Source organism: Capra hircus, chromosome 22 (assembly GCF_001704415.2).
Source record: "Capra hircus breed San Clemente chromosome 22, ASM170441v1, whole genome shotgun sequence".
NCBI lineage: Eukaryota > Metazoa > Chordata > Mammalia > Artiodactyla > Bovidae > Capra > Capra hircus.
This window is the reverse complement of record NC_030829.1, coordinates 51,626,068-51,641,490: the sequence shown is the minus strand read 5'-3', so window position 1 is coordinate 51,641,490 and position 15,423 is coordinate 51,626,068. Positions and strand designations below refer to the sequence as shown.

Sequence of the window (15,423 nt, the reverse complement as noted above, 5' to 3'; positions counted from 1 at the left end):
GTACTTAGGGAGGGCTGTTCAGCCTGTGATGGCCTGAGTGTGAAACAGAGCAAAGAACTGTGCAGATGACCGTTTCTCAGGCCAGATGAGAGGCAGCCAAAGCAATAGGCCAGGTTTGGTGGGTTCTGGGGAGAGGACATTTTGAGACTGAGAAAAGCAATGTAGAGGAATCCAGGAGAGGGGACAAATGGAACTCACTGTCTGAGGGCTGGACACAGAGATGATGATGTGGGCCTTGTATCTACCTAGAGACTGGCTGGTGTGTATATCTTGAGATGTAGTACTGTCATCCACTCACCAAATGTTAAGTGACTCTCTACTGGGTTCCAGGCAGTGCCAAGAGGTGGAGGCTGACTGCTGAATACACACCTTTACCCCGGATCATGAGGGGCCCCTGGTGTGGACTCAGAAGGGATGTAGACAGTGCCTGGTCCTTCCCTCTCCTGGAGGACTCAACCCCTTTGAGCAACCCTGACACTTCCCTAGGACCCCAGGAAAGGCCGAGATATTGTCAGGGAGATGGGGAAACCCTTTCTTCACCTTGCACAGGGGCCTCCCTGCCGACTGCCCAGAAATCCCCTGAAGCAACAGCAAAGCCTGAGGCAAGTCCACCTCGCACCCTGGGAGGAGGCCAGGGATGGGGCGCATCACGTTGAGTCTTTGCATCAGGCCCAGGCTGAGCATAAAAGGAGGGTCCCTCGGGCTGGGAGGAGGCAGACTGTTTGCACCATGGAGACCCAGAGGGCCAGCCTCTCCCTGGGGCGCTGTTCGCTGTGGCTCCTGCTGCTGGGACTAGCGCTGCCCTCGGCCAGCGCCCAGGTCCTCAGCTACAGGGAGGCCGTGCTTCGTGCTGTGGATCAGCTCAATGAGCAGTCCTCAGAACCCAACATTTACCGTCTTCTCGAGCTGGACCAGCCTCCTCAGGATGTGAGCCAGGGAGGGGGCTGGGGAAGGGACCCTCTGTGTGGGGGAGCAGGGACACAGAGCAGAGAAGGAAGCCTGAGCCCGAGCCCAGTCTCCCCACTCTGATCCTCCAGCAGGATGAAGACCCGGACAGCCCGAAGCGGGTGAGCTTCAGGGTGAAGGAGACCGTGTGTCCCAGGACCACCCAGCAGCCCCCGGAGCAGTGTGACTTCAAGGAGAATGGGGTGAGCCTCGGGCTGGGGGCGCGGGAGGCTGCTTGCCAGACTGCTGAACAGCGGGCTTCGAGCAAGGTTCCCAGCCCCTGGTGTGAGCCTGGGAGCTTATGGCCTGGGGGTGGGCGGTTCCATTTGACCTTGAGCCTGCCCTTCCAGCTGCTGAAACGGTGTGAGGGGACAGTCACCCTGGACCAGGTCAGGGGGAACTTCGACATCACCTGTAATAATGTAAGTGGCCCCTTCTGTACTGTGGGAACTGCTGTGGGGGTGGGTTGTGGAACTTGCTTTGCTCCGACGACCCACTGCCTCATCCAGGGCAGAGAAAGGCCCTCCTATCCTGCCCCCTCCCTCCCTGAGCCCCAGGTCTCCAGTCCTGGCTGTGTGGCCCTAGAGCAGTGGCTCTCCTGGGGTCCCCACCCAGAGAATTGTCAGCAAGGCAGATTCGCAGCCCCACTCAGACCACCTGAGTTGGACTCTGGGGTGGGGTCTGACCATTGGTCTTTTCCCAGGAATTCCAGGGATTCTGACCATGCTAAAGTTTTGAGAGTCACGAGCCCTCAGCCTCTGCTCCCTTCCAGCTTTGCTGGGATGGGCTTGTGACTCTGGGAAGCCCTTGTCTTCCCTCAGTCTCTTCATCTCTTTGTGAGTGTGGGGATTCCACCTCATGCTCCAACTGTCACAGCCAGAGGGGAACTTGTGCCCCGAGGATCCTGGTGTGACCCTGAAAAAGGAAGGGCCAGGTGGGGAGGGATCTTGGCTTGATGGTGATGCAGTACCAGCAAGCAACCTGTGTTTTTCTTGTTTCGCAGCACCAGAGCATCAGGATTACAAAGCAACCGTGGGCACCACCACAGGCAGCCCGAATATGTCAGTTCGTACTTATAAGGGTTTGCAGATAATCAGCTCTTGTAGATTTCTGTCACAAGCCAGCAAAGAGTCCTAAGGGTTTTCTTACTCGGCCTCAAGCTACTGGATCTGAAAAATAAACTCTTGTGACATGATATCCTCCAGGTCTCAATTTCATTGTCTCCCCTCCTCACAGTTACCAAGAAACAATCTTGACCAATTCCATGTCTCGTGTGTGTGTACCCGTGTGTGTATGTGTGTGTGTGTGTCTATGTGTCTGTGTGTGTGTCCTTGAGTGTGTGTGTGTCCTTGAGTGAATGTGTGTGTGAGATCACTCCTGTGAACACAGAGAAGGGTGAGGCCCCTGTTCCATCCACGAGGGAGGCAGGAGCCTCAGGAGCTCCAGGACAGCGTCTCCATCCTTGGGCGCCTCCCGAGCCCTTCACCCAGCCCTGCCCTCCTCCTCCAACACCCAGTGGGACCTAAGGAGACCTGCTGTGTGTGCAGTGCTGGTGGGAACGCTGCTCCTGCTCTCATGGAGCTGACAGTCCACGAGGGCCACGCTTCTCACCTTGTGAAGCACTTAGAGAGACGCAGTTGAGTCTCAGGGCTCAGCCTGCAGGTGCAAGGCCCACGAGTCTCATGGACATGACGCTGGCTGGGAGGAGCAGAGGAGGGGGCGATGCAGGATCAGGGCTCATACCTGAGTTGGCTGGGGAAAAGGTGCATGCGGATTTCTGAAGGACCCGGTGCGGAGGCGGGGGCAACCACTCTAAGATGAGGACCGTGATGTCTTTCCTGAGCAGACCTCAGTTCCGACAGGCAGTGAGGACTAAACCAGGAAAGCTGGATGCTTTCACCTCTCACATCACTGGAAGTGCAGCCTGAGGACCCAGAAGTGGGCCCTCCTAAGGATCAGGGAAGGACGGGGGAAGAGGGCTTCAGTCTGAAGAGTGTAACAGTGAAGGGCCCAGAGGCAGGAAAGCACAGAGAGGATTTCAGGGTTACCAGAACCAGTCACTACGTGTATTGCTGATTATGCTCTATTGTAATCAAGTCGCTTTCAGCCTTTGATTTGGGAAAAGGATACAACTTGACCACAGTCCAGGGTCAAACCTGGAGAAGGAAAGCAGGGTGCACAGAAGCCCACCTCTTGTTCCTCTCCAAGGCTGAGTGTGTAACCACCACCATCCATCCGAGCTGCCATCTTCCGTGGTGTCCCAGACAATTGTCCCCAGTCCCAGAGGCCCACAGAGGCCATGAGCTACCCCTGGACTGCAGTCACATGGCCATCCCGAGGGAAACTGGATTAGAATTTGCTTCACGGCCTCCGGGCCCCTTTAATATTTTGGCTTATTATCTCTCCCGGTTGTACTCCCTCCACACCCCAGCGCTGCCCACTCTACTTGGTGACTTGTCCAGATGACTGGACATGGAGTCACTTGGGGGTCAAATTAGAAGGGATGTCCTGAAGACTGACGTCCTATGTCAGAAAAGAGGAGGAGGTGCCTTCTGTGCCTGCAGATGCCTGAAGGCTTCCCAAGGAGGTAAAGCAGGGCAAGCAGAGAGATATCAGGGGCCGAGATGTGGGGAGGAGCAGGAGGCTCTGAGTGGCCTGAGGGATTTGGGTGGGTGGGACAGCCTGACACCCAAGGCCCGCAAGTCTGGGGTGAGGAAAACTAAGAATAGCAACCGTCTAGGCCCTGATGCCAGGGCGGGGGCTTGTAGGGTTGGGAGGCAGGGGGTGAAATGGTCAAATGGGCAGTGTGTTGGAGCCCTAGAAAATAGCATGGAGGGTGGACAGTGGTCAGGGAGAAGCTGGTATTCGAGGAAGGTGGAGTCTGGAGGTTGTGGTTCACTGAGAGGAGAGAAGAAGGGGTAGGCCCAGGGTAGGGGTGCTGGGAGGTCAGGGGAGTGTCCTCAGGAGGGAGAAGGAGCAGGAGGCTCCCGGGCTTCCAGCTCAGGGCGCCTACAGCAGCTCCCAGCCACTAGACCTCTGCAGACAAGCAGGCTTTTCATGGCAGTCTTGAAACCAGCGGCAAAGTCCAGTATGTGTGGAATGGACACTGGTATCTTGAGAAGGGCCGTCCCCAGAAACGTGTGGGGACTGGGAGGAGAAGCAGCCTGGATGATTCTGAGCCAGCCATGCCTCCTAAGAGGAGAGTCCTTGGAGGAGAGTTAGCAGGAACCCCCAGGAAGGAGGGTACCCAGGAGGGCACAGCAAGAGAGAATTGGTCAGGGGCAAGTTCAGGAGGACAGGGGCTCCCCAGAACCTGTGGCGATAAGACAAGTCTTGAGTGTGGCCTCTGGATCTAGGGAGGGCTGCTCAGCCTGTGATGGGCTTGAATGTAAGCCAGCAAAGAACTGTTGGAGGTGGTGTAGGTAACACTTCCTCAGGCTCTTTCGGGGAGTGGCCAGGACAATAGGCCATGGTTTGTGGGGTCTGAGGACAAGACATTGTTAGATAAAAGGAATGAAGAGGAATCCAGGAGAGGGGAGAAATGAGACTCACTCTCTGAGGCCCGGGCACAGAGAAATAGATAGTGTGGGTTTTGTGTCTGCCTAAGGACTAGCTGTGTGTGTAAGTCTTAAGTTGTGAGTAGTACTGTCAAGCATCATTAAATGACTCCCTATTGGGTGTTAGGCAGTACTGAGAGCTGAAGGTTGAGTGCGCAATACACTTTTTTATCCTGAATCCTGAGAGACCGTAGAGGGGAAGCCAAGGAGATGTAGACAGTGCCTGGCCCTTCCGCCTCCTGGAGTACTCAATCCTCTTGGGCAAGCCTGCCTGTGACACTTCCCATGGACCCCAGGAGAGGCCGAGATATTGTCAGGGAGGTGGAGAAACCCTTTCTTCACCTTGCACAGGGGCCTCCCTGCCCACTGCCTAGCAATCCCATGAAGCAACCACAGGGGTTAGGCAAGTCCACCTCACACCCCGGGAGGAGGGCAGGGATGGGGCAGGTCAGGAAGACTCCCGGTTGAGCCTTTGCATCAGGGCTCAGGTTGAGCATAAAAGGAGGGTCCCTTGGGCTGGGAGGAGGCAGTTTAGGGACCATGGAGACCCAGAGGGCTGGCCTCTCGCTGGGACGGTGGTCACTGTGTCTCCTGCTGCTGGGACTAGTGCTGCCCTCCGCCAGCGCCCGGCCATTCAGCTACAGGGAGGCCGTGCTTCGTGCTGTGGATCAGTTCAATGAGAGGTCTGCAGAAGCTAATCTCTACCGCCTCCTGGAGCTAGACCCGCCTCCTGAGCAGGATGTGAGTTGGGGAGGGGCCTGGGAAGGGGATCTGTCTCCTGACATCCTCGGCCACACTGTCGCCCCTTCGCTCAGGCTGGTCCTCCTGTCAGGAAGGCACTTTTCCCTCTAGGTGGGTTAACCTTCCCAGACCTGGGTCATGTCCCAGCACCAGGCTTCCTGCCTTAGCATCTCTGCTGTGGAACAGGCACCCTGCACACCTGGCTCAGGCTCCCTGGACTTCTGGGAGCTCCAGGGATGGAGGGGTCACAGGCTCTGTGAGGTGACTTCCCTGCTAATGTCCCCCCTGCTCCTCGGTGTCTCCCTGCCAGGAGGGCCTCTGTCAGCCTGGAGGCTCCAGTGACAAGGGCTCTCCCTGTAGGCGGCCCTGACCTCCCTCAGCCCCTCTGAGGGGAGGCGCTGCCAGCAGCGCTGCTGTGAGGGCCGCTCCTGCTCTCTGTGTGCCCATGAGGCTGGGCACGGACTCTGTGCCCTCCCCTGTGCTCCCAGCACCAAGCCCAGGGCCGGACACACAGGGGGCTGGAGAGGCTGCCGTCCGAGTGGGGGTCAGGGAGACAGATGAGAGAAGGAAACATGAGCCGAGCCCAGTCTCCCCACTTTGATCGTTGACCAGGCGGAGGACCAGGGAGCTCGAAAGCCTGTGAGCTTCAGGGTGAAGGAGACTGTGTGCCCCAGGACGAGCCAGCAGCCCGTGGAGCAGTGTGACTTCAGGGAGAATGGGGTGAGACTGAGGGCTGGGATCAATGCTTTTCAGGGAGCTGAACAGGGGGCTTCTGGGAAAGAACTGCAGTCCCTGGGGTGAGGTGGGGTGTGGCTGGGAGATATTGTCTGGAGTTTCTAGTTTGACTTCAAGCCTTTTCCAGCTGGTGAAACAGTGTGTGGGGACAGTCACCCGGTACTGGATCAGGGGTGACTTCGACATCACCTGCAATGACGTAAGTGGCCCCTTTTGTACTGCGAGGACTGCTAGAGGGGTGGGTTGTGGAACTTCCTTTGGCCCAATGACCCGCTGCCCCATCCAGGGCAGAGAAAGGTTCTCCCACACTGGCCCCTCCCTCCCCAGAGCCCCAGGTGTCCAGTCCTGGCTCTGTGTTCCTTAGAGCATTGGTTCCCTACTGGGGTCCCCAACTGGGAACTGACATAAAGGCAGATTCTCAGCCCCAGTCAGATCCCCTGAATCAGACTCCTGGATGGGTGGCAGCCTTTTGTATTTTCACAAAGCCTCCAGGGGCTTCTGCCGATGCTGAAGTTTGAGACACATTGACTCGAGTCATGAGCTCTCAACTCCTGGTTCCCTTCCAGCTTTGTTGGGATGGGCTTGTGACCCTAGGAAGCCCCCTGTCACCTAAGGGACCTTGGCTTGCTTATCTATCTGTGGTGTGGCGATTTAACCATAGGCTCCAAACATCATATGGGAGGTAAACTGGGGCTCCAAGCTTCCTGACGTGGCCTCGGAATTGGAGTGTTCAAGTGACAAGGGGTCTGGTTTTAATGTTGAGCCAATCCAACAAAGCAACTATTTCCTCCTGGTTCACAGATTCAGAGTGTGGGGCTATTCGGCCGGCTGCGGGACTCACTCCGAAGAGGTGGGCAGAAAATCCTCGAAAAAGTAGAGAGAATTGGTGACAGAATCAAAGATATCTTCAGGGGATGAAGTCCTAAGGATCAGGTTATCCTGGCTCAGACTTCTGGACTCTGAAAAATAAATTCTTCTAAAAACAACTTCATCTAACATTCAAATTCACTTCTCTTCCCTCTCAGTCTTACCAGGACCAGGTCCTTAACTCCGAGAGTCCTCTTGAGTGTATGCGTGTGTGAGAGAGACAGACAGACAGAGATCACTCCTATTAACTCCCAGATGGGTGAGGGAGTCCCCCTTTCTGGAGGGTATGCGGGTACAGGGATGTAATGACGACCATAGCTAACACGGATGTATGGTATATTTGAAAGTTAAGAGAGTAGAGCCCAAGTGTTCTCATCACAAGGAGAAGACCTCATTTGTTTTTTGTATCTCTTTGAGATGATGGATGTTAAGGAAACTTACTGTGGTACTCATTTCACAATATAGGTAAGTCAATTCGTTATGCTGTACACTTGAAATTTGTAATGCTGTTTGTCAATTGTATCTCAAATGAAACTGGAAAAAATATTTAAAGAGTGTGAAAGGATTATTACAGCAAAAAGCTTGTGAACCGCTACTTAGAGAAACTCTCCATGGGTGTGCAGGGAGACATATATGATAATATCCAATTGGAGTATTGGTGTTTCTTCAATAGATACCAAACAGCAGTGAACACAAATAAATGGATTACCGTGTATCATTCAAAACAAAACAAAACAAAAACTGTGCAAAATGAGCTAGTAAATGTGTTATAAGGCTACTTATATAATGTCTAAAAGCGTGGAAACAACACTATGTTTTGCCTGTGGGTACTGGTGGTAAAAACAAAAAAACGTGCTAGAAGAGAACTGAGCAGGTCAACGCGCTAGGACAGTCCTCTTCCGTTCCACTAGAGTCGCATTCTGGCCCCAAACTACGCTTCCCGGCAGGCTGCGCGCCGCGCCGTGACGCACTTCCTGCAGACGCACTGCCTTTGCTTTGTTCGTTGCTAGGGCAGGGCGGCGCTATCTTTTAGCAGCTGGATTCAACTGCTGGTAACTTTGATGCTGCCGCGTAGCCCAGCCGGTAGCAGATGCGGACCTCGCGGGAGCAGTTCCTGGGCTTGCCCGTGAACTGTGAGGTGGACCAGCTGGCCAAGTGCTAGGGCAGGAAGGGAGCGACCGTTCCCCCGCACCCCGTCCCCGGATGTTCGGACCTCAGGCGCAGGCCTGACGTGGGCCTGGGTGTCGCGGGGCTGATTCCCTAAGGAGTTGTGGAGAGGCGCCCTGAGGATGCGACCACCCCTCCCAACTGCTTGCCTTCCTTTTGGGTGGGGCGGCGTTCCCTCCCTCGTTGTCCAGAACCCTGTTCTTGTGGTTTATAGCTACCTCCCCAGAGTCCCCGGCCTCGCCTTCCGCCGCGGGGTCCTGTCTGCGCCGTCCACTCCGGCGGCAAATCCGCTGGCGGCGAAAATTGAGCGCTTGAATTGTGGCGAGTGGAACTGAAGAACAGTTCAGTTCAGTCGCTCAGTCGTGTCCGACTCTTTGCGACCCCATGAGTCGCAGCACGCCAGGCCTCCCTGTCCATCACCAACTCCCGGAGTTCACTCAGACTCACGTCCATCGAGTCCGTGATGCCATCCAGCCATCTCATCCTCTTGTCGTCCCCTTCTCCCCCTGCCCCCAATCCCTCCCAGCATCGGAGTCTTTTCCAGTGAGTCAGCTCTTCGCATGAGGTGGCCAAATACTGGAGTTTCAGCTTTAGCATCAGTCCTTCCAAAGAACACCCAGGGTTGATCTCCTTGCAGTCCAAGGGACTCTGAAAAGTCTTCTCCAACGCCACAGTTCAAAAGCATCAATTCTTCGGCGCTCAGCTTTATTCACAGTCCAACTCTCACATCCATACATGACCACAGGAAAAACCATAGCCTTGACTAGATGGACCTTTGTTGGCAAAGTAATGTCTCTGCGTTTGAATATACTGTCTAGGTTGGTCATAACTTTCCTTCCAAGGAGTAAGCGTCTTTTAATTGCATGGCTGCAATCACCATCTGCAGTGATTTTGGAGCCCCCCAAAATAAAGTCTGACACTGTTTCCACTGTTTCCCCATCTATTTCCCATGAAGTGATGGGACCAGATGCCATGATCTTCATTTTCTGAATGTTGAGCTTTAAGTCAACTTTTTCACTCTCCTCTTTCACTTTCATCAAGAGGCTTTTTAGCTCCTCTTCACTTTCTGCCATAAGGCTGGTGTCATCTGCATATCTGAGGTTATTGATATTTTTCCCAGCAATCTTGATTCCAGCTTGTGCTTCTTCCAGCCCAGTGTTTCTCATGATGTACTCTGCATAGAAGTTAAATAAGCAGGGTGACAATATACAGCCTTGCCATACTCCGTTTCCTATTTGGAACCAGTCAGTTGTTCCATGTCCAGTTCTAACTGTTGCTTCCTGACCTGCATACAATTTCTCAAGAGGCAGGTCAGGTGGTCTGGTATTCCCATCTCTTTCAGAATTTTCCACAGTTTATTGTGATCCACACAGTCAAAGGCTTTGGCATAGTCAATAAAGCAAAAATAGATATTTTTCTTATGTCCTGTTAATTAATATCTAACTGAATGATGAAGAAGTCTAGAACTTGTTTTTCATCAGATACAGGTTGTTGTTCAGTTGCTAAGTCGCATCTGACTTGCGACCCCATGGACTATACCCCATCAGGCTCCTCTCTCTATGAGATCTCCCAGCAAGAGTACTGGAGTGGATTACCATTTCCTTCTCCAGGGAATCTTCCCTACTCAGGGGTCAAACCTGTGACTCCTGCATTGGAGGCAGGTTCTTTACAGCTGAGCCACAGGGAAAGCTCCCAACAAAAAGTTATTATTTTGCTGAGACTACATTTCGCTTTAACTGTCTTTTTAACGTCTTTTGAAATGTGCTGTCGGTATGCAAAACACATCTAATATCAAAGAGATAACGGGGGGTGGGGGATGAATCTGAACTATTGATAACCACTTAACATTGCATATATGTTGAAATGATAATATCTTAGCTATGTTGGGTTGAAGAAGTGAAGTTAGTCACTCAGTGTTGTCCGACTGTTTGGGACCCCATGGACTCTTTAGTCCCCCAGGCTTCTCTGTCCACGCAATTTCTCCAGGCAAGAACACTGGAGTGGGTTGCCATTACATTCTTCACGGGATCTTCCCAACCCAAGGATAGAACCCAGGTCTCCCACATTGCAGCCAGATTCTTCACCCTCTGAGCTACCAGGGAAGCCCATAAAATTAATTTCACCTTGTAAAACACTATTTGAGATGGCTGCTATGGAATTTTTTTCCCCAGTGGTGCCATGTGGCACACGGGAGTCAGGAATCTTAGTTCCCAGACCAGGGATGGAACCTGTGTCCCCTGCAGCGGAAGCACAGAGTCTTACCTCTGGGACCACCAGGGAAGTCCAGGAAATTTAAAATTACGTATGTGGTTGGCACCGTAGCTCCTATATTGCTCTTGGATAGCGCTGCCCTGGGAGAAGGGATATTTCTGCATCTGACAGAGCCTTCCTGGGCTCTTGGGGATGCTTCCTAGAAGAGCTGATGTGTCTGGAGGGTGTTCTTACCCTGTCTTGTCTGAGGGGGTCTGGTCTACCACAATTAATGTTTCTGTTGGAGGTTCCTGCAGAATGGCTTTTTCAGCCCCTCTTCCCTAGCCACCAGGCACCTTCCTGGGTTGGGTTATGCTGTAGAGAGAAAACGAAGGACCCGATGGTGACCTGAGAATGTGAGATGGCAGGAGGATGCATCTGTCACGACCAAATGCCTGGTGGTACCAAAGTAAAGAAGATTCTAATGGTTTTAGAAGCCACGTTTGCAATTTTAATATATGCTGAACTGCCATGTAGTTTGTAGTTTGTGCCCACCAATTATTAAAGAGGCATTGTTTTCTCATTGACTTGAAATGAGATATATGCCACATACTATGATTAGGTTGTCCTTCATTCCATCCAGCCAGCCATTCATCCTTCTTCCTCTGCAATAAAAAGTGTAGATATGACCAACCTATGATTGACCTGGATCATGAAGGAGGGGGGACATTGTACTAAGTATAATATGTACAACTATATAAGTAGAGGAGAATAAGGGGGATCCAGAGTGCCAGGGTGTAGAGGCAGAGCTGGGCGATCAGTGTTGGCTTCTGTGAAGAACTATGTGTGAGCAGAAGCTTGAAAGAGGTAAGGAAGGTATATATGTCGGTGTGGTGGGAGACTCTTCCGGGCAGGGAAACAACCAGTACAGAGATAGGAAAGTAAGGAGGCCAGCGTGATCAGAGCACAGAGAGCAAGGAGGAGAAGAAAATATTAAAAGAGGCCCCTCTGAGTCCTACAAGTAAAAAAATCTTAAAGTGTAATTAAATCTCTCAGTTCTGTGTCGTGTTTTAACTGATTCTTTTTACTATTATTACTTTACTTTAGCTGCACTGGGTTTTTGTTGCAGCACGCAGGCTTAGTTGCTCCATGGCAGGTGAGATCTTAGTTCCCTGACCAGGGATTGAATCTGCATTGCAAGGCGGATTCTTAACCACTGGACCACCAGGGAAGTCACGAGTTTTGTGGTTTATAAGTTCTATGGTCCTCAGGGTCACAAAAGAGTCAGACTTAGCGACTAAACAACAGCAAAGTTATTTAATATCATAAATCATATTTTTGTTCATGTATTGAAAACTTGAAACTGCCTCCATTGGTAGATACAAAATTATTCTGGATATTCCTGAGCTCTTAAGACTGCTATTTTCCGAGTTGAACATCAGTTTCTGTCAGAAGCTTTCTTAAGGTTTTTCTCTATTTGGCATAGCTAGGAATTAAATAGTTCTGCTTTGTTCTATTCTTTTCTGCTTGTATCTGTTTTGAACTGCTTTCATCAGTTTAAATTGGCTCCACTTCACTCCATTTAGCTTCTCACCTAGTTTCTCCATCTGTCTCAGTGGAGACTCACCCACTGAAATTTGCATTCAGCTAGCCAGTGTAGTTGGAGAAGGCAATGGCACCCCACTCCAGTACTCTTGCCTGGAAAATCCTATGGATGCAGGAGCCTGGTAGGCTGCAGTCCATGGGGTCAGACACGACTGAGCAACTTCACTTTCACTTTTCACTTTCATGCATTGGAGAAGGAAATGGCAACCCACTCCAGTGTTCTTGCCTGGAGAATCCCAGGGACGGGGGAGCCTGGCGAGCTGCCGTCTATGGGGTCGCACAGAGTCGGACACGACTGAAGCGACTTAGCAGCAGCAGCAGCAGCAACCAGTGTAGTTTGCTCTTGTTTTTATCTTGTTTCACCTGGTGGTCTTCTTCTCTGTCACTATGCTCATGCATTTCATTGATTCTGAGAAGTATATAACCTCAAGTTATTAATAAATTAGTCTTTTACATGGAAACTTTGGATCATATTGGATCCATTTCAGGCTTTGTACTGTTTTGCTACACTTGATTTATCCTTCCTTTTCTCTGTATAGCTTTTTTCTTTTATTGCTGAATTATTTAAAACAAATCCCAAATAATGTAATGTGACATATCACTCCTAAATATATCACAATGTAGCTATAACAAATAAGGATTTACAAAATATATATATAACCACATTATCAGTAGTGTCTTAGTATTTTCTAATGCTTGGTCTGTGTTCAAATTTACCTGATCATCTCAAAGTCTTTTGTGAATTCGAATCAGGATCTCAACAAGAGCCACACATTTTTTTTTTTTTAATGATTCTTAAGCCTGTATCAATTCTTCATCCCTCTTCTGTTTTTTCTCTCCAGGCCATGGATCTATTTATAATGCTCTGAATCTAGAATATAAATCTACTTCAGATAATATTGTAAAGTAGTTTTCACATAGTAGATTGTAAATCAAGGGAAAAATAGTTCTGAACTTTATCACGAAATTTCGTGCTGGTCCAGGGCTTAAGGCTCGGCGCTTTTACTGCTGTGGCCTTTACTCACTCTCTGATTGGGAACTAAGATCTCGCACACTGCTTGGCATAGCTGGGGAAAAAAAGAAAACATTACATCATCAATGGCATTGCTGGCTGTAGTATTTAGTAACCACCCATATAGCACACCTGCGTCTGTCATCAATAGAATGTACACATCATCAATAAGGCACGTCCATGTCTGTCTCCATTTGTAACTGTGATGTGCCTACAGTTGTAAGCATCTGATTATTTCACCGTGTCTCCTAATGTAGTCCTTCCAATAAATTCATATTGAAAAGCATAGTATTTTTATTGTGAATTACTTTCCTTTATTTCTCTTTTATATTTTGGGTTAGGGCACTATTTTTTAAAAATTCTGTGTATGGGGACATTTTATTCAATATGAATCTCATTTCAAGACAGTAAATGAGATGGTACAAAACATAGACTCTGAGAAGGAGCCTTTGATTCAAACAGTGTTGAGAACAGAACATGTGTCTATCTTCTGTCTAACCTTTCAAGTTGTTTCTTAATTAACTCTGCTCCTATCACCCGTTCACTCAAAAGTATTCATTAACTATTAAATGTTAAGTCCAATTCTGTGTTCTTGGGATGTACCAATAGTATATCTGGGAGAAGGGTGTTCCAGACATAGGAACCAGTCAGTGCACAGCAGCAGGACAGAAATCAGTGCAGCTCAGACTGGAGTGAACAAAGGGTAGAGTACAGATGGAGTCAGAAAGCCGATAGGTTATGAAAGAATGTAGAACCTAGTGGGCCCCTCTCAGGGCTTGGCTTTTACTCTGAACATTGTGGATACATATATATTCATTTGCTTTTGGTTGCACTAGGTCTTCACTGCTGCCTGGGCTTTCCCTAGTTGCAGTGAGCGGGGGCTACTCTCTAGTTGCGCTGCACGGACTTCTCATCTAGGTGGCTTCTCTTATTGTGGAGCACAGGCACGCAGGTTAGGGTTAGGGTTTCTGTAATTGTAGCTCCCAAGCTCTAGAGCACGGGCTCAGGGGTTGTGGCACATGAGCGTAGTTGCCTCACAGCACGTGGAATCTTCCCACCAAGGATCAGACCTGTGCCCCCTGCATTGCCAAGTGGATTCCTTACCACTGGACCACCAGGGAAGTCCTGGATACATATACATGCTTTAATAAAATGAACAGTTCTATTTCTTAGAAATGTGCAATAAAGAAGGAAGAGATCGGAATTAGCTTTCGCCACCTGTTCCCAACCTGTTCCTCTATTCGTGATCCCAGACAGAACTCTCATGGCTCCAGAGAGTACTTCCTTCAGATCAGTGCGGGCCCTGACTTGATTGGGCTCAGTAGACCCTCTAGAGCAACATGTCTTAGCATCCTTCATTCTGTCCTGAGAGAGTTGGACAGATAATGATTGGGGAAATTCAAATGGTTTCACATGTGCTCTGGTTAGCCACTATTCTCCACTGTCTTCTGTATTAGGGACATCCAGACTGAGTGACTCCTCTGTCAATCTACTCTTTCTTTTCATAGAAAAGTCAGAAACAACGTTCTCATATTCGTCATGATTGTTCTCTCTTGTTGGAAACGAATCGTTGTAGGTTATGTGTCAGTGTAACTGGTTACAGCCTAGAAGATAATTTTAGTTTAAGTGCAGATTCTTACAAAGCTGGTGATGCCTCTGATGTTTACTTGGAAGATTCCTTACTGGGATAATATATAGAATAATAGGTTCTACTGTGGGTATTTTTTTTTTTTTTGCTTGATTCAAATAAAAGATGTAATAAGTAAAAATTTACTAAAGGGTGGTCTAGTGATTAAGAATCCACCTTGGGATACAAGGGACACTGGTTCAATCCCGGGTCCAGGAAGATCCCACATGTCACAGAGCAGCCAAGCCTGTGTGTCACAACTACTGAGCCTGTGTACTAGAGCCCGCAAGCTGCAACTGCTGAGCCATGCACTGCAACTGCCGAAGCCTGCATGTCTAGAGGCCATGCTCTGCAACGAGAAGCCGCCACAATGAGAAGCCTGCCATGCTGCAATGAAGAGTAGCCCCTGCTTGCGACCACTAGAGAAAGCCTGTGTGCAGCAACAAAAGCAGCAACAAAGACCCACCACAGCCTAAAAATAAAATAAATCTAAAAAAAAAAAAGCAAATTGACTGTGGTACATAATCTGAACCTAATCACAAGAAAATGTCAGGAACGTTCTATACATACTCTAAACATGGGAAAGATTCTCTAAAAAAAGAACTCTGCTCTTCAGAAATGCCATTCTCATGGAAGAGACACTAATGGAAACTAAGGAAACATAACTAATTATAATATGATTGTAGACAATCCTGTACTGTAGGGAAAATGCTATAAAGGATATTATTGGATCAGCTGACAACTGGAATACATATGATAGTCATTAAGTTAAAGTGAAAGTTGCTCAGTCGTGTCCAACTCTTTGCAACCCCATAGACTATATAGTCCATGGATTTCTCTAGGCCAGAATGGGTGGCCTGGAGTGGGTAGCCTTTCCCTTCTCCAGGGCATCTTCCCAACCCAGGGATCGAACCCAGGTCTCCCACATGGCAGGTGGATTCTTTACCAGCTGAACCACAAGGGAATACTGGAGTGGT

General features: G+C 49.8%; 2 protein-coding genes across 2 annotated transcripts; both read left to right on the top strand.

The window, feature by feature from the left end:
• Positions 730-2,140, top strand: LOC102169231 (cathelicidin-1). The gene is made up of 4 exons (XM_018038479.1): positions 730-927; positions 1,038-1,148; positions 1,296-1,367; positions 1,949-2,140. The coding sequence occupies exons 1-4, from the start codon at positions 730-732 to the stop codon at positions 2,036-2,038; spliced, it is 471 nt and encodes a 156-aa protein (XP_017893968.1). The 3' UTR covers positions 2,039-2,140.
• On the top strand, positions 5,043-7,605 carry MAP34-B (protein). Its single transcript, NM_001285620.1, is given in 4 exon segments — positions 5,043-5,243; positions 5,856-5,963; positions 6,106-6,177; positions 6,780-7,605. Coding segments are annotated over 4 exon segments (498 nt in total). The 3' UTR covers positions 6,897-7,605.

What these genes read in the sequence shown, in the direction of transcription:
- LOC102169231 (XM_018038479.1), top strand. Translation starts at nt 730, where the DNA reads ATGGAGACCCAGAGGGCCAGCCTCTCCCTGGGGCGCTGTTCGCTGTGG. An exon ending in TGGACCAGCCTCCTCAGGAT is followed by an intron (nt 928 to 1,037) that starts GTGAGCCAGGGA and finishes CTGATCCTCCAG; the next exon opens with CAGGATGAAGACCCGGACAG. An exon ending in GTGACTTCAAGGAGAATGGG is followed by an intron (nt 1,149 to 1,295) that starts GTGAGCCTCGGG and finishes CTGCCCTTCCAG; the next exon opens with CTGCTGAAACGGTGTGAGGG.